Below are 16,881 nucleotides of genomic sequence, written 5' to 3' on the forward strand. Positions count from 1 at the left end.
AAACCCTCACGTCCTGCATGCGAATGCGTGAGTCCCCTTTGCAAACCCACAAGTCCTGTTGCAAACCCACAAATCCCTGTGGCAAACCAACAAATCCCTGTTGCAAACGCACAAGCCCCCTTTGCACACACCCAAATTCCCTTTGCAAACCCACGAGTCCCTTTGCAAACGCACGAGCCCCCTTTGCAAATCCTGGAGTCCTGTTCGCAAATCCTCGAGTCCCCTTTTGCAAATCTTTGGGTCCTGTGTACAAATTCTCAAGCCCCACGTGCAAATACTTGAGCCCTCTTTGCAAATCCTCAAGTGCCACGTGGAAACCCACAACGCCCCTTTGCAAACCCACAAATCCCCTTGCAAACCCTCGAGTCCCTTTTGCAAACGCCCAAGCCCCATTGCAAACCCTCGAGTCCCTTTTGCAAATGCCCAAGCCGCTTTGCAAACCCACAAGCCGCTTTGCAAGCCCTCAAGCCCCGTTGCAAACCCACAAGCCCTGTTGCAAGCCCCCAGGCCCCATTGCAAGCCCCCAGGCCCCGTTGCTAACCCCCAAGTCCCGCTGCAAACCCTCGAGTCCCCTTTTGCAAACCCTCAAGCCCATTGCAAGCCCCCAGGTCCTGTTGCAAGCCCCCAGGCCCTGTTGCAAGCCCCCAAGCCCCATTGCAAGCCCCCAGGCCCCGCTGCAAGCCCCCAAGCCCCATTGCAAGCCCCCAGGCCCCGCTGCAAGCCCCCAGGCCCCATTGCAAGCCCCCAGGTCCTGTTGCAAGCCCCCAAGCCCCATTGCAAGCCCCCAGGCCCTGCTGCAAGCCCCCAAGCCCCATTGCAAGCCCCCAGGCCCTGTTGCAAGCCCCCAAGCCCCGTTGCAAGCCCCCAGGCCCCGCTGCAAGCCCCCAAGCCCCATTGCAAGCCCCCAGGTCCTGTTGCAAGCCCCATTGCAAGCCCCCAGGCACTGTTGCAAGCCCCCAAGCCCCATTGCAAGCCCCCAGGCCCCGCTGCAAGCCCCCAGGCCCCACTGCAAGCCCCCAGGCCCTTTGGGAGATATTTTAGCAGAGATTTTCCTTTTCCACGCCGGGGTGGCGCGGCCGAGCTCCCGGCACAGCCGGCCCCTCCGGCCTGGCACTATTTCCCCTCGCCGGATGGATTTGCCGGCCCGCTGCCGGGCAGCCGGGTCCAAAGTCCAGCTCCCAGCCCGGTCTTGGAAAAACAGGGATGAACCCAGCGACCTGCGGCTCCATCCAGCCCCGGGGAAACGCGGGGGCACCCCAGCTGCAGAGGCGTTCGTTAGCCCGGCGCTGACTGGGTGCCATTAACCGCCCCGATTGCGGCCCCCAAATCCCTTCTGCAGATCACGTCCCCGCCGGCGGCATCGTCCCTGCGGCGCGGTGAATTGGGTGCTCCTCGGGGTGACGCCGCTCGGCAGCGGGGACACGGGGACGGGAGCGGGACCCTTCCAGCACGGTGTCCTCCAGCCCTGGGCACCCCCGGGAGCACCCAAGGGTGACCCCAGGCAGCAGCAGGGCCATGGGGACCGGTGCCACCGCCCCTCCGGTGCAGGATCCCGCTGGTACCAGCCCTGGGCACCCCGGGGTGACACTGGGTGACCCCAGGCAGTGCTGGGGCCCGGTGCCACCACCCCTCCAGTGCATCCCACCAGTACCGGCCCTGGGCACCCCAGGGTGATGCTGGGTGACCCCAGCCAGCACTGGGGACCGGTGCCACCGCCCCTCCAGTGCAGGATCCCACCACACTGGCCCCAGGCACCCCCGGGAGCACCCAAGGGTGACCCCAGGCAGCAGCAGGGCCATGGGGACCGGTGCCACCGCCCCTCCGGTGCAGGATCCCGCCGGCCCCGGCCCCTGGCACCCCCGGGAGCACCCTTGGGTGACCGCAGGCAGCGCCGGGGCCCGGTGCCACCGCCCCTCCGGTGCAGCACCCCTCCGGTACCGGCCCAAGGGTGACCCCAGGCAGCACCAGGGACCGGAGCCCCCGCCGCCCCCGCCGCCACGGGCCCCAGGAGCGCCCCAGGGTGACCCCCGCCAGCACCGGGGCCCGGGGCCCCCCCAGCACCCCCGGTACCGCCGCCGCCCCCCCCCGCCCGGTGCGCATCCGCTCCCTCCTCCCCCTCCCCTCCCCACGTTGCCATGGCGGCCCCGCTCCCCCCGCCCCCCTCCCCCCCCTCCCCACGTTGCCATGGCGAGCGCGAGCGGCGGCCGCCGTCGCGGCGGGCGCGGGGCGCGGTGGGCGTGTCCGTCGGGGACCGGGCGGGGCGGTGATTGGCCGTCGGCCCCACGTGACGCGCGGAGGAATGCAAATGAGTTATGGCATCGGGCCGCCGCGCCGCCGCCTGAGGGAGGAGGGAGCGGCCGCGGGCCCGGCCCCGCCGGCACCGGCACCGGCACCGGCCCCGGGACCCCCCCCTCCGCCCCCCGCCCGCCCCCGGAGCCGCCTGGGCCATGGCCGCGGCCGGCGGGAGCCGCTCCGAACGGGCCGCAGGTACCGCGCTCGCCGCCGCTACCGGGCCCCGGCGGCTTTGTCTGGGCCGGGCCGGGGCCGGGGGGGGGGCCGGGGGGGGGCGGGGCTGGGGGGGCCGCGCCGCGCATGCGCCCTGGGACCCGCCGTGCCTCAGTTTACCCACCCAGCGCCGCCCGCCTCGGCCCCCGCCGGTGTCCGTGACCCCCCCCGCTCCCCGCCCCCCACTCGTGTCCCCCCCGTCACCCTGCTCCCCCCCCCCGCGGGTTTTGCACCCCCTTATTACTCCCCCCAGCCCCCACCATCCCACTCCACCGCTTACTCCCATACCCGACCCCCTCTTTATACCTGACCCCCCCACCCCCCACCAGCGCTTCCCCCCATCACCTTGCACCCCCCCATTTTGCACCCCCACCCCCCATCACACTGCACCCCCGTATCCCACCCCCTCCTATCTGCCCCCCCATTACATCCCACCCCCCATTGCATCCCACCCCCCTCTGATTTCCCCACCCCCCCCCATTATTTTGCACCCCCATTATTTTGGGGCTCAGCTCGGGGGGTTCCAGCTCCGGGGCTCCCCCCCGTCCCGGCTGCGGGCCCCCACCACCACAGCAGGTCCTGCCATCGCCCAGAGGTGCCAGAATTCTTCCTTTTATTTTATTTTGGGGTGGGTTTCATGGGTTTGGGGGGATTTTGCAGGTTTTTCCTCTGTCACCTGTGGCTCAAAAGCGAGGTCCCCCCCCCGCCTGACACCCCAAAGTCCACGGGGGTTTGGTGCGGGCGAGGACGGGGGGGCCTCGCTGGGCGCTGGGAGCTTCCCACGCCGTGCTCCTGCCGGTGGGATTTGGGCTCCGGATGAGCCCGGCGTGGCCCCTCTGTGTCCGTCACCGCGGTGTCCCCGTGTCACCCCGATGCCACTGGGCTCTTCTGGGAGGAGGGGGGAAACTCCATGGACGCTTGGCGGGGGAAAGCGCTTCCCAAAATTGCTCCGGCTCGTGGTGGACGCGCGCCGTGGATGGACACGGGGCTGGGAAGCGTCACGGGCCACAGGAGGCAGCGGTGGGGACGCGTGCTGCCACCCCCGTGGACGCCTGCGCGTCCCACCCGCGCTTCGGGGCAGCGACGCCCTCGGGAGACACAACCCCACGGGCCACCGAGGCCGGGGACGTCGCCGCCGCCGCCGCGCCGGAGCTGAAGGTGGCTGAGGCGGTTTGGTGGGGTCATGCTGTGGCGTGGCCACCAAGGCCACCCACCCTGGCCACCAAGGCCACCCGCCGTGGCCGCTGTCCATGGTCTGCAGCACCTCGCACTGCTGTCCCTGGTCCTGCCGCGGTGGCACCCATGGCGGTGGCACCCATGGCGGTGGCACCCGTGGCCCGGCAGCACGGGGGCTCGGCAGGGATGGGTGTCGCAGGCTGGTGACCGGAGGTCCCTTGGTGCGCGCAGGGCCAGCAGAGCGCGGTGGCCAGCGGTGGCCATCAGTGACCACGGAGCCTCAGGGCCACCAGAGCGCAGTGGCCAGCGGTGGCCATTAGTGACCACGGAGCCTCAGGGCCACCAGAGCGCAGTGGTCAGCGGTGGCCATCAGTGACCACGGAGCCTCAGGGCCACCAGAGCGCAGTGGCCAGCGGTGGCCATCAGTGACCACGGAGCCTCAGGGCCACCAGAGCGCAGTGGCCAGCGGTGGCCATCAGTGACCACGGAGCCTCAGGGCCACCAGAGCGCAGTGGCCAGCGGTGGCCATCAGCAACCACAGAGCCTCAGGGCCACCGCGGTCGCGGCGGTGCTGGTGGTGCTGCCCACCAACCCCCTTGCGGCCTCCACAGCCCCCGTCCCTCTGTCCCTGTCCTCCTGTCCTTCCGTCCCTGCTGTCCATCCCCTTCCTTCCGTCCATTCATCCCTCTTCTTCCTTCCATCTGTCTTTCCTTCCATCTTTCCTTCCCTTCGTCCCTTTCCTCTGTCCATCCTTCCTTCCATCCCTACGTCCCTCTCCTACTTCCATCCGGCCTTCCGTCTGTCTGTCCTTCCCTACCTCCTTCCATCTCTTTCCTCTTTCTGTCCATCCTTCCGTCCATCCCTTCCTCTGTCCGTCCTTCCCTCCCTTTCTGTCCACCCTCCCATCCATCCCTTTCCTCCTCCCGTCTGTCATTCTGTCTGTCCTTTCCTACTTCCATCCCTCCCTCCCTTGGTCTCTCTGCCTCCTTCCATCCCTCCCCTACTTCCTTCTGCCCTGTCCTCCTTCCATCCGTCCTTCTGTCCTTCCCTCCTGTCCTTTGTCCCTTTCCTACTTCCCTCATTTCCTTCTGGCCGTCCATCCCTCTCCTCCTCCTGTCCGTCCTTCTGTCCATCCCTGCATCCTTGCCTTCGTCTTTCCCTTCCTTCCAGCCATCCCTCTGTCCCTCCTTCCTTCTGTCCTCCCCTTTCCTCCGTCCTTCTGTCCGTCCATCCCTTCCCTACCTCCATCCATCCTTCTGTCCCTCCTCCCCTTCCCCATCTCCCCCCGTGCTGGGGGCTCCTCCCGCCCTGCCCCTCCCTCAGCACCCAGGGCAGGATGCGGCCCTGGTCCCCTTCACCCCAGGGCGGGGAGGATCAACCACGGGGCCTCCCACCGTCCTGGCGGGACGCAGCAGCCCCGCGCGCCCATCGGCACGGCCACGCCGCCACCGCGGCCGCAGCCCTGTGCCGGGGCTCGGAGCCGACGCCGGGTGCCAACGTTGGGTGCCGTGGGGTGCCCCCTCTCACCCTTTCTCCCCCCCCCAGCTCTAGCCTGACCCCTGCCGCCTCACGGCACCCCAGCAAACCACCATGGAGAACGAGCAGCTCCCGGCACCTCCGCCCTCCAGCAGCGCCGGCGGCACCGCCACGACGCCCAGCAGCACCGGCACCGCCCGCCCGCCTGCTCCCCAGATCTCCGTCTACAGCGGCATCCCCGACCGCCAGACCGTCCAGGTACAGCGTTTCGGGGCGGGGGGGTTGGAGGTTGGGGCGGGCGACGTTTCGGGGTCGGGGTGCAGCCCGGGGATGTCTTTGCACCCCTCCAAAGGTGATCCAGCAAGCGCTGCACCGGCAGCCCAACACGGCGGCGCAGTACCTGCAGCAGATGTACGCGGCGCAGCAGCAGCACCTGATGCTGCAGACGGCCGCGCTCCAGCAGCAGCACCTCACCAGCGCCCAGCTCCAGAGCCTGGCCGCCGTCCAGCAGGTACGGGGCACCCACCCCGGGGGCACCCGTGGGTGCCGCGGTGCGGGACACGGGTGACGCTTGGCTCTTTCTCCCCAGGCGAGCCTGGCGGCGAACAGGCAGAGCGGCTCTTCGGGTGGGAACGGCGCCCAGCCGGCACCGGCGCAGCAACCCACGGTGAGCCCCCCGCGTCCCCTCCAGCACCCACCCCGCCGTCGCCCACCCGGCGATCCGGCGCGACGCCCCAACCTTTTCCCGCCGTCCCCATTGCAGATCAACCTGGCGACGTCGCCGGCGGCCGCGCAGCTCCTGAACCGGGCGCAGAGCGTCACCCCCGGGGCCTCGGGCATCGCGCAGCAGGCCGTGCTGCTGGGCAACGCCGCCTCGCCCGCCCTCACCGCCAGCCAGGCCCAGATGTACCTGCGGGCGCAGATGGTAGGGGTGCCGTGGGGTGCTCGTCGTCCTGCTGTGGGGTGGTCGGGATCCATAGGGTGCCCATCGCCCCACTGTGGGGTGGCCAGGACTCTATAGGGTCCCTGACCCTGTAGGGTGCCGATTGTCCTGCTGTGGGGTGGGCAGGATCTATAGGGTGCCCGTAATCCCACAGCAGGGTGGCCAGGACCCGTGGGGTGCCCGTCATCCTGCCGTGGGTGGCCAGGACTCGTGGGGTGCCTGCTATCCCGCTGTGGGGTGCCCGGGACCCATCGGGTGCCCATCGTCCTGCTGTGGATTAGCTGGGACCCGTGAGGTGCCCATCATCCCGCTGTGGGGTGCCCGGGACCCATAGGGTGCCCATGGTCCTGCTGCAGGGCGGCAGGGACCCTATAGGGTCCCTGACCCTGTAGGGTGCCCGTTGTCCTGCTGTGGGGTGCCCAGACCCATAGGGTGCCCATTGTCTCGCCACAGGGTGGCTGGGACTCGTAAGGTACCACCTGTCATCGCACTGTGGGGTGGCTGGGACCCATAGGGTGCCCATTGTCCTGCTGTGGGGTGGCCGGGACCCTATAGGGTCCCTGACCCTGTAGGGTGCCCATTGTCCTGCTGGGGGGTGGTCGGGATCTATAGGGTGCCCGCAATCCTGCAGCAGGGTGGCCAGGACCCGTGGGGTGCCCATCATCCCGCTGTGGGGTGTCCGGGACCCACAGGGTGCCCGTGGCCCTGCTGCAGGGTGGTGGGGAGCCTATAGGGTCCTTGACCCTGTGGGTGCCCATGGTCCTGCTGCGGGGTGCCCAGACCCATAGGGTGCCCATCGTCCTGCTGTGGGGTAGCCAGGACTCTATAGGGTCCCTGACCCTGTAGGGTGCCCATTGTCCCGCTGTGGGGTGGGCAGGACCCATAGGGCACCCATCACCCTGCTGTGGGGTGCCCGGACCCTATAGGGTGGCTCCCACTATGCTCAGGGTGCCCAGAGCCCATAGGGTGCCCATCCCTTGCCCCCCCTCCTGGCACCGGTGCTCTCCGGGGCCACGGGCGGGGGACAGACGCGTCACCCCGCCCGCAATCCCACGCCCCACGCGTGTGCCACCCCAGAGGGACATGGAAAGGGGGGGGACACGCACGGGGTGCCGCCGCCCCCCACGGCGGGGGCCACGCACCCACTCTCCGTGCCCCCTCCCCAGCTCATCTTCACCCCCACGGGCCCCGTCAGCGCCGTCCGGCCCGAGAGCCCCGCGCCGGCACCGCCGCCGGCACCGCCGCCCGCTCCGCCGCCCGCCGCCCCCCAGGTGAGCCGCCCCGCCGGCCCCCCAAAACCCCCACCCCGGCACCCCCTGACCCGCTGCCGTTGCAGGTGCACAGCCTGGCCCTGCGCCCCGCCGGCCCCCACCTCCCCGCGCTGGCCATGAAGCCCCCCGGTGGCCCCCCGCCCCGGGCCGGCCCCCCCCGGGCCCCCCCCCCCCCCGACCCTCCCGCCGAGCACCTCAAAAAAGCCGAGGGGCCCGACGCCCGCGCCCACGCCCTGGCCCGCGCCGCCGCCCCCGCCGCCGCCCACCCGCTCGTCACCCCAGGTAAGGTGCTGCGCCGTGATGGGGGGGGGGGGGCACCCGTGGGTGCTGGGGGAGTCACAGGGAGGGAGCGGTGCTCGGGTGGAGCGTTCACTCTGAAACCTAATGAGGGGCCTCATGGTTTTCTTGCCTATACGTGGGACCGGCAGCCCCGTGTACCCGCTTCAGGGGCGTGTCACCCCCGCCGTGGGTGCTCGGAAAGTCAGGGCGAGGTGAGCAGCCCTCAGCCAAGCAGCCTGTGGGGCATTCACTCTGAAACCTAATGATGGCCCGCACTGATGTTTCCTGTGTGTCAGCATCCCGCTTTTATTTGGGACCCATGGGGCTGCGCACCCCCGCAGGGTCCCAGTCCCTGCCTGGGAAGAGACTCGGCACCTGCAGCACCCATAGGGTCCCGGAGCCCCGTGGGATGAGCCTCTGCAGTGGGGTGCTGTGGGCTGGAGCAGTGATGGGGTGCACCCACGGGGTGACGGAGCCTGGGGGTGCTGTGCTGGTTCGGCTCCCAAAATGGGTGGGCCCCACCCCGGGACGGCCTGAGCCCAGCTCCGCCTGCAGCAGCGGGAGCTGGCAAAGCTGGTTGTCAGTAGGCACCAGAGTGAACAGATGCTAGTGTGAGGAGCAGCCTCATGGGGGGGGGGGATCCTGGGGCTGGGGTCCATTGGGGCTGAGGTGCTGGTGACGAAGGGGGGGTCCCTGTCCCCCGTGGTTGTCCCCGCAGCCTACGCCCCGCTGCAGCCCCCCCAGTTCCTGCAGCAGCCGCCACCGAAGCCGATGCAGCCGCAGCCACCGCAGCAGCAGCAGCAGCAGCAGCAGCAGCAGTTCGTCATCCAGCAGCAGCAGCAGCCGCTGGCGCCCCGCGGGCAGCCCCCCCCGGGCCCCCCCACCTCCGCCACCACCCCCCAACTCCAACCCCTGCCCCCCGCCAGCCCCGGCCCGGCCCCCCAACCCAAAACGGGGATCCCCCAAGGAACGGGGGGCGAGGGCGGCCCCCCCAACGGGCACCCCGCTTGCCACGCCGCTCCCCGCAAGTTCCAGCACGCCTCCGCCGTCATCCTGCAGCTGCAGCCCGCCGGCGCCACGGTGAGGGGCGTCCCCCCCCCAAACCCCCCCGGCGCGGTTTGGGGGTGCGGGGGGGCTCGGTGGGCGGGGGGGGGGTGGCCTGATCTGTGCACACGCGCGTGGGTGAGTGCGCGCACGTGGGGGTGCACGCGTGTGCCTGATCCCTGCGCGGGTGCGCGATCGCCGCGGGGCTGCACCCCTGCGGGTGTGCACGGTGCTGCCAGCCCCGTGCGTGGGCCTGGTCCGTGCACGTGTGGACACCCGTGTGCAGGGGGCCTGCGCACGTGTGCTCAGTCCGTGTGTCTGCATGCGTGAGTGTGCGCACGTGTGCTCAGTCTGTGTGTCTGCATGCGTGTGTGTGCGCACGTGTGCTCAGTCCGTGTGTCTGCATGCGTGTGTGTGCGCACGTGTGCTCAGTCCGTGTGTCTGCATGTGTGAGTGCGCACGTGTGCTCAGTCCGTGTGTCTGCATGCGTGTGTGTGCGCACGTGTGCTCAGTCCGTGTGTCTGCATGCGTGAGTGTGCGCACGTGTGCTTAGTCCGTGTGTTTGCATCTGCGTGCGTGCACACTTCTGCCACATCCATGTACGTGTGTGTGCACACGTGTGCCAGATCCGTGCATGTGTGTGTGCATCTCATCCCTGCACACGTGTGCGCAGGTGTGCCACATCCATGCACACGTGTGTGTGTGTGTACGCGCGCACCTGGTCCACGCACACGTGTGTGGAGGCATGTTTGCCTGATCCATGCACATGTGTGTGCACGTGACCTGTGCACATGTGTGCTTAATCCATGTGTTGGTGCATGCGTGCGTGTACACGTGTGCCACATCCATGCACACGCGTGCCAGATCCATGCACGTGTACCTGGTCCCATGCACACCTGTGTGCAGACATGTTTGCCTGATCACGCATGCGTGCGTGTGCATGTGACTTGTGCATGTGTGCTTAATCCATGAGGCATGCATGCACGCGTGTGCACACTTGTGCCGCATCCATGTACGTGTGGGCACACACACGTGCCAGATCCGTGCACGTGCGTGTGTGCATCTCATCCCTGCACACGTGTGCACAGCTGTGCCACATCCATGCTCATGCACGTGAGTGTGCATGTGTGCACCTGGTCCATGCACACGGGTGTGCAGGCATGTTTGCCTGATCTGTGCACGTGTGTGTGTGTGCATGTGACCCGTACATGTGTGTGCACGTGTGCTTAATGCATGGGCCATGCGTGTGTGCACACTTGTGCCACATCCGTGTGTGTGCGTGTGCACGTGTGCCAGATCCGTGCATGTGCGTGTGTGCACCCGGTCCACGCACACGCGTGTGCGGGCACGTTTGCATGTGTGTGCGTGTGCATCTCATCCCTGCACACGTGTGCCGCATCCGTGCTCACGCGTGTGCGCGCCTGGTCCGCGCACACGCGTGTGTGGGCACGTTTGCACGCGCGCGCGCGCGATCCGCGCCCGTTCCACGCGCGTGCCCGATCCGTGCGCCGGAGCCACGCGCCCGCCTGCGCGCGCGGGTTCGCCAGCTCCCCGCGCGCGCGTGCGCGCCCCCGACCCCCGCGGCCGGCCCGCGCGCACGCCCGTGCCGCCCGCCCGCCGCTGACCCCGCGCCCACGCGTGTGCCCCCGCCGCCGCAGCCCCCGCTGGGGGTCCCCGAGGGCTCCCGCCGGGACCCGCCGCCCGCCCCGAGGAGCGCCGACAGCCCGCCCGCCGCCCCGCCGCAGCCCCCCGCCCTCTCGCCGCCCGCCGCCCCCCCGGGCCCCGACACCCCCGAGGGCGAGCGGCCCCACGGTAAGCCCAGCGCCCCCCCCGCCCCCCCTTCCCACGGGCACCCACCCGTGGGGTGTTGCCGCCCCCGCACACGCGCACCCCGGTGGGACGCAGCGGGGGGGGGAAACTGAGGCACGGGTGGGGCTGCGGGGCTGCGGGGCGGGGCCCCACGGGTGACGCGGCGGGGGCCGAGTGCAGGGGTCCCCGCCCCGGGGGGCGCCCACCCCCACGCGTGGCCGTGGCCGGGGGAGGGGGGCGCCCCCGGCTGCCGCGGAGGCGTGGCCTCACCCGGCGGCTCCGCCCCCTCCCCGGCGGCTCCGCCCCTTTCCCGATGGCTCCGCCCCTTCCCCGCGGCCCCCGCCCATCGCCCCTCCCCAGCCCCCGCCCGCTGGCGGCGTGGGCGCGCGCGCGCGGCGGCGGCCAATAGGAGCGCAAGGGGCGTGGCGAGCGCCAGGCCCCGCCCCTCCCCGCGCAGCCGCCGCTGCCGCCGCCCCGGCCCCGGCCCGGCCCCGCCGCCGCCGCCGCCGCCTTTGTCCCCGCTCCGCCGCCGCCGCCACCGCCCGCTCCGCCTTTGTCCGCGCCATGGGGCCGCCGAGCCGCTGAGCGCCGCCGGTGAGTGAGGCCCGGCCCCGCCCAAACCCGCCCCGACGAGGCTCGGCCTGGTCCGGCCCGGCTCGGCCCGGCGGGGCGGCGGGCGCTGACCTCACTTCCGCATCCGCCCCCCCCCATCGCCCCCCCCCTTTCCCCGGTCCCGGCTCCGCAGCCGCGGCCCGGGCGCAGGTAGGGGCGGGGGGAGCGGGCTCCGCCGTCGGACAAAGGTGGCGGGGCCTAGCGAGGCCTACCGGGGCCTTACCGGTACCGGCCGGGCCCCGCGGGGGCAGAGGGAGCCGTACCGGAGCACACTGGGCCTTACTGGGGGAGATGGGGGCTTACTGGGCTCTCTCAGGCCTTACTGGGGCAGATGGGGCCTTGCTGGGGTGGATCGGGGCTTTCCGGGGTAGATCAGGCCGTCCTGGGGCTGTACTGGGATGTACCGGGGCCTTACTGGGGCGTTATTGGGATGTTTTGAGGCTTTACTGGGGGCGCCCTGGGCAGATTTGGGGGCTCTGTGGGGTCTGGCGGGGTGTTCGGGGGCTGCCCGGGGTCCCGCAGGACATTTGGGGGCTCCCCAGGGCTCCTGGGGCCCTATCGGGCCTTACTGGGACCCCCTGGGCCCCCCTGGGAGCGGCGGCAGCTGCTTCCCCCCCCCCCCCCCCCCCCTTTCCCAAAGCAGCCCAGCTGTATGGTAATAGAGGCCCCGGCGTCACCGCCGGCGTCACCGCGTCCCCCGTAACCGTCCCCGTGCCCCCCTGCCCGCAGAGCCGCCCGCCGACCGCCTTCATGCTCAGCCCCAGCCCCTCGCCAGCGTTCCCGGCATGACCTCGGGCACCGGGAGCTCTGCCTCCACCGTCGCCGGCGCTGCCCCCCACAATGGTGAGAACAAACCGCCCCAGGCCATCGTGAAACCCCAAATCCTCACCCACGTTATCGAGGGCTTCGTCATCCAGGAAGGGGCAGAACCGTTCCCGGTAACGTATCCCGCTCCTCCCGCTCCCTGCGGGGCTGGGGTGCTTTGGGGGGGGGGGGGGGCACCCATGGGTGGGGGGCACCCACTCGTGGGGTTTTTTTTGTTTTTTGTCGCAGGTGGGGCGCTCCTCCTTGCTGGTGGGGAACCTGAAGAAGAAGTATGCGCAGGAGCTGCTGGCTGAGAAACTCCCGCAGCAGGACAACACCACCACCACCGACTCCGAAATGGAGGAACCCTATTTACAAGGTAGCGCCCGGCCCCCCGAAACCAGCCCCTCGCCGCGCGGGGTGCGGTGAGACCCACCCCTCCCCGAAGCCAAGCGACGTTTTGGGGATCCCCCCGCGGCTGAGCTGGTTGCGTTTCTCTCTCTGGGCGTCCCTCCGCGTCCCCCAGAATCCAAAGAAGAGGGGAACCCCCCCAAACTGAAGTGCGAGCTCTGCGGCCGCGTCGACTTCGCCTACAAATTCAAGCGCTCCAAGCGCTTCTGCTCCATGGCTTGCGCCAAGAGGTGACACCCCACCCCCACCCCAAAAAATAACGCCCGCCGCAGCCCCCCCCCCCCCCCCCCCCCGGCGGGATCGGGCCCCCCTCCCTCACCCCCCGCCCCTCCCCGCAGGTACAACGTGGGCTGCACGAAGCGGGTGGGTTTGTTCCACCCCGATCGCAGCAAACTGCAGAAACCCGGCGGTCCCCCCCACGGCCGCCGTCGCACCTGCAAGGGGACGTTGCCCACCCTCGGCAAAGACGCCAAGAAGCAGGTGAGGGCGGGGGGGGACGGGGCAGGATCCCTCCCCAAATCGGCGGCGCCGCACGGCGGGGGTGGGCTCTGAGGCCGGTGCTGCTCCGTCCCGCAGCCGCCGGTTTCTCTCCCGCCGGGTTCGGTGCCTCTTTCCGTGACGGCGTCGTTGCAGCTCAACCACAGCCAAGAAGATTCGAGTCGTTGTTCGGATAACTCGAGCTACGAGGAACCGCTCTCCCCCATCTCGGCCAGTTCCTCCACCTCCCGCCGACGGCAGGGCGAGCGGGACCTGGAGCTGCGCGAGATGGAGCTGCCCGACGTCCACGTCCGCGACTTGGCCGGCATCGGCCATCGCTTTTTGCCCAGCGAACCCAGCAAATGGAACGTGGAGGACGTCTACGAGTTCATCCGTTCGCTGCCGGGTGAGGAATGGACGGGGGTGGGGGAGGGGTTTGGGGGGGTGGGGGTTTGGGGGGGCGGGGTGGGGGTTTTGGGGGACTTGGTGGGGTTTGCGGGGGGTGGGTTTGGGGGGGGGGTGGGTTTGGGGGAGGTTGGGGGGTTTTGGGGGAGGTGGGTGGTTTTGGAGGGGGGTTGGTGGGTTTTTGGGGGCGTTGGTGGGTTTTTGGGGGGAGGTGGGTGGTTTTGGGGGGGGTTGGTGGGTTTGGGGGGTGGTGGTTTTGGAGGTGGGTGGGTTTTGGGGGGGGCGTTGGTGGGTTTTGGAGGGGGTTGGTGGGTTTGGAGGGGGGTGGGTGGTTTTGGAGGGGGGTTGGTGGGTTTTTGGGGGGGGGGGGGGTTGGGGGAGGTTGGTGGTTTTTGGGGGGGGGGTTGCTGAGCGCGGCCCCCTCCCCGCAGGCTGCCAGGAGATCGCGGAGGAGTTCCGGGCGCAGGAGATCGACGGGCAGGCGCTGCTGCTGCTGAAGGAGGATCACCTCATGAGCACCATGAACATCAAGCTGGGCCCCGCCCTCAAGATCTACGCCCGCATCAGCATGCTCAAGGACTCCTAGAGCCGGTTGGGTGGGGGGGCAGCACCCATGGGACCCCCTCCCCCCCCCCCCCCCCCCGCCGCCCGGTTGTGGGGGGAGGGGGGGGAGCCATTTTGGAGCACAAGCGAGCCCCGGGGTGGCCCCCCGGGGTGTGTACATAGCCCGTAGCTAGAGCGGCCCCCCCCGTTTGGGGGGGTCACCCCCTTCTCCAGCAGGGAGGGGGGGTCCCCGCGCCTCCCCCCCCGTCTCCCCCTCCCCCCCGGTCCCCACGACGGCAGGGCGAAGCGGGCCGGTTGCCTTACCGTGTGCCCCACCCCCCCCCCCCCCCGCGCGCGGGATTTGGGCTCCCAGCCCCGGGGGGGTGTTAGCCCCCGGGGTGGGGGGGGGCGGGGCTGTTTTGGGGGGCGCCTCAGGAGAGGATGGTGGTGGCGGGGGCCCCCCCCCAGCAGGTAAGGCCCCCCCCGCCCCTCCCCCCCCCCCCCCCCCCCCGGCCACCACGGTCTTTTTAAGAAAAGAAAAGAAAAAAAAAAGGAAAAAAACTCACGGCCCCTCCCCCCCCCCCTTTTTTTCCTTTTTTTTGTTTTGTTTTTAATAAACACTGAAAAAAAAAAAAAAAAAGACACACCTGGGCGCCCCCCCCCCGCTTTCCTCCCCCTGCCCCTCCCCCGCTCCCTCCCTGGGGGAGGCGAGGCCGCGCCGGGGGACGGGGACAGCGCTGGCGGCACCTCCCCGGCGCCCTCCTGGCCTGGGGGGGCCCCCGCTGCCCCCGGTCGTCCCCATCCCCGTCCCCCCCCGCGCCCGCTCCCCACTCAGGGGAGCCCACGGCGGGGGAGGGGGGCGTGAGGGGACACCCACCGCGGTGGCACTGTGGTGACAGTGTCTACGGTGAGGTGTCCCCAGGGCTGGTGGCCATGGTGCTGAGGTGTCCCCAGGGCTGGTGGCCATGGTGCTGAGGTGGCCCCGGGGCTGGTGGCCATGGTGCTGAGGTGGCCCTGGAGCTGGTGGCCATGGTGAGGTGTCCCCACAGCTGATGGCCATGGTGAGGTGGCCCTGGAGCCGGTTCCTGTAGTGGTGACACGTCCCCAGAGCTGGTGGCTGTGGTGAGGTGTCCCCAGAGCTGGCACCTGGAGTGGTGACACCTCCTTGGAGCTGGTGGCCATGGTGAGGTGGCCCTGGAGCGGGTGACAGGTCCTTGGAGCTGGTGGCTGTGGTGAGGAGGTCCCCAGAGCTGGTGGCCACAGTGAGGTGTCCCTGGCTGTGGTGGCCACAATCAGAGCTCGTGTCCCTGGCCACGGTGGCCACAGTGGGGTGTCCCCAGAGCTGGCATCCCCGGCAATGGTGCCCACGATGGCCACGGTGAGGTGTCCCCAGAGCTGGCGTCCCTGGCTGTGGTGGCCACAATGAGGTGTCCCTGGAGCTGGTGTCCCTGGCCATGGTGGCCACAGTGAGGTGTCCCCAGAGCTGGTGTCCCTGGCCATGGTGGCCACGGTGGCCATGGTGAGGTGTCCTTGAAGCTGGTGGTGGTGAGATGTCCCCAGAGCTGGTGGCCATGGTGAGGTGTCGCTGGAGCTGGCGTCCCTGGCCGTGGTGGCCACGGTGAGGTGTCCCTGGCCACGGTGAGGTGTCCCTGGCCACGGTGGCCACGGTGGGCCGTCCCCAGCAGCGCCCCCCAGCCCCGCTGCTCCCCAGGTTCCCCCCCCCCCCCCCCCGGGGCCGTGGCACTGCCACCCCCTCCCCTGGGGACAACATGGGGACCCCGAGGTGGCCCCGCCGTGGCCCGGGGCGGCCACCGGCCCCTCGCCACCGCCGCCGTTTCCACTTGAATTCTTCAGTTTTCCTCTTCCACAACAAACACAAACAAAATTTATTCGCCATTTTCGTTTGTTTGCGTTTTCTCTCCCTCCTCGTTCTGTTTTATTCTTTTTTTTTTTGCCTTTTTTTTTTGGTGGTTTGTTTTTTTTTTTATGGAAACGGGGGGGGGGGGGGGGGGGGGGGGGGGGGCGGGGGGGGTCGCTCCTTTTCCGCACCGCGAACGCTCCCGGTGAGGCCGCGGTTCCTCACACCCACCCCCCACCCCCGCGCCCCCCGGTTTCTCCGTCAGCCACAATGCAAAGACAGCGCAGGGGCAGAGACCGTTTTGTTTGTTTGTTTTTTTTCTTTTTTTTTTTTTTTTTTGGTGGTATTTTTCTTTTTTTTGTCCTTTTTTTTTTTTTTTTTCCTTTTCTCCTTTTTTACTAAGGTAAGAACTAGCGCTAGGGACGCGGGGGGACCTGGAATTCCAGCGAGGAAAATTAAAAAACCAAAAAAAAAAACAAAAAAACAAAAAAAAAACAAAAAACCAAACCCCCAAACCGGCGGCCCCGGCGCGGGGCGGCGGGAGGCGTATTTACAGGGTAGCGACATGCCGACAAAAAAGGTTACACTATCGAGTATCGTACAACATCGAGGGGGGGGGGGGGGGAAAGGAGGGAGGGGGGGGGGGATAAAAAAAATAAAGAGGGGATTAAAAATTAAGAAAGGGAAAGTAAATCACCCTGGCGGGAAAAAAAACCACCCCCCACCCCCCCCAAATAAAACGCTGAGTTAAGGCTTAAAAAGTGTATAAAAAAATAACACAGTTAATATCCAAAAAACGGAACCGAAGAGTACAGAATATAATGAGTTTTTTTGTGGTTTTGTTGGGGTTTTTTTCCTTTTTTTTGTTTTTTTTGTTTTTTTGTTCTTTTTGGGGCGCAAACCCCCACCCCCACCCCCCCCACCCCCCCCCGGTTCTGTACAGGCGGGCGCGAGGCAAAGCCATTTCTTCCCCTGCTCCGAGCCGGAATTTTTGGGGATCCGTGGAATTGGTGGCGGGGAGGGGGCCGCAGCTGCGCCCGCCGCCTTCTCCCTTCAAAGGGACCCAAAAAAACCAAAAAAAAACCAAAAACCCCCCCCAAATGGTTTAAAAAGGCCCCCGAGGAGGCGGCGGCTGCTCCCGCCGGAGAGGCCGTGGCGAGGGGGGAGGCGGCGGCGGGGTCCCCACCCCCCCCCGGCTTCGGTTTTTCTGCAGCCACGGTTGGTTTTTGGGTCTTATTTCGGGTTTTTTTTAGCAGCACCAAGTTCTT

General features: G+C 68.6%; 1 protein-coding gene across 3 annotated transcripts; it reads left to right on the forward strand.

Moving 5' to 3' along the window:
- Positions 1 to 2,439: 2,439 nt before the first annotated feature.
- PHC2 (polyhomeotic homolog 2) lies at positions 2,440 to 14,249 on the forward strand. 3 transcript variants are annotated; one of them, XM_087755731.1, is made up of 15 exons: positions 2,440 to 2,487; positions 5,227 to 5,415; positions 5,510 to 5,668; positions 5,747 to 5,824; positions 5,921 to 6,082; positions 7,267 to 7,371; positions 7,437 to 7,653; positions 8,369 to 8,730; positions 10,353 to 10,506; positions 11,845 to 12,053; positions 12,169 to 12,297; positions 12,424 to 12,560; positions 12,669 to 12,810; positions 12,964 to 13,213; positions 13,644 to 14,249. In XM_087755731.1, exons 2-15 carry the CDS (start codon positions 5,272 to 5,274, stop codon positions 13,796 to 13,798), a joined length of 2,403 nt encoding a protein of 800 aa, XP_087611857.1. In that variant the 5' UTR covers positions 2,440 to 2,487; positions 5,227 to 5,271; the 3' UTR covers positions 13,799 to 14,249. The 3 variants fall into 3 exon arrangements, with proteins under 3 accessions (XP_087611857.1, XP_087611856.1, XP_087611855.1); XM_087755730.1 differs by having other exon boundaries at positions 2,443 to 2,487; positions 12,169 to 12,298; positions 12,446 to 12,560; positions 12,907 to 13,213; XM_087755729.1 differs by having other exon boundaries at positions 2,443 to 2,487; positions 12,907 to 13,213.
- Positions 14,250 to 16,881: the final 2,632 nt, after the last annotated feature.

Source organism: Nipponia nippon, unplaced genomic scaffold, assembly GCF_047370975.1.
Source record: "Nipponia nippon isolate SJK-2023a ecotype South Korea unplaced genomic scaffold, ASM4737097v1 scaffold_19, whole genome shotgun sequence".
Taxonomy (NCBI): Eukaryota; Metazoa; Chordata; class Aves; order Pelecaniformes; family Threskiornithidae; genus Nipponia; species Nipponia nippon.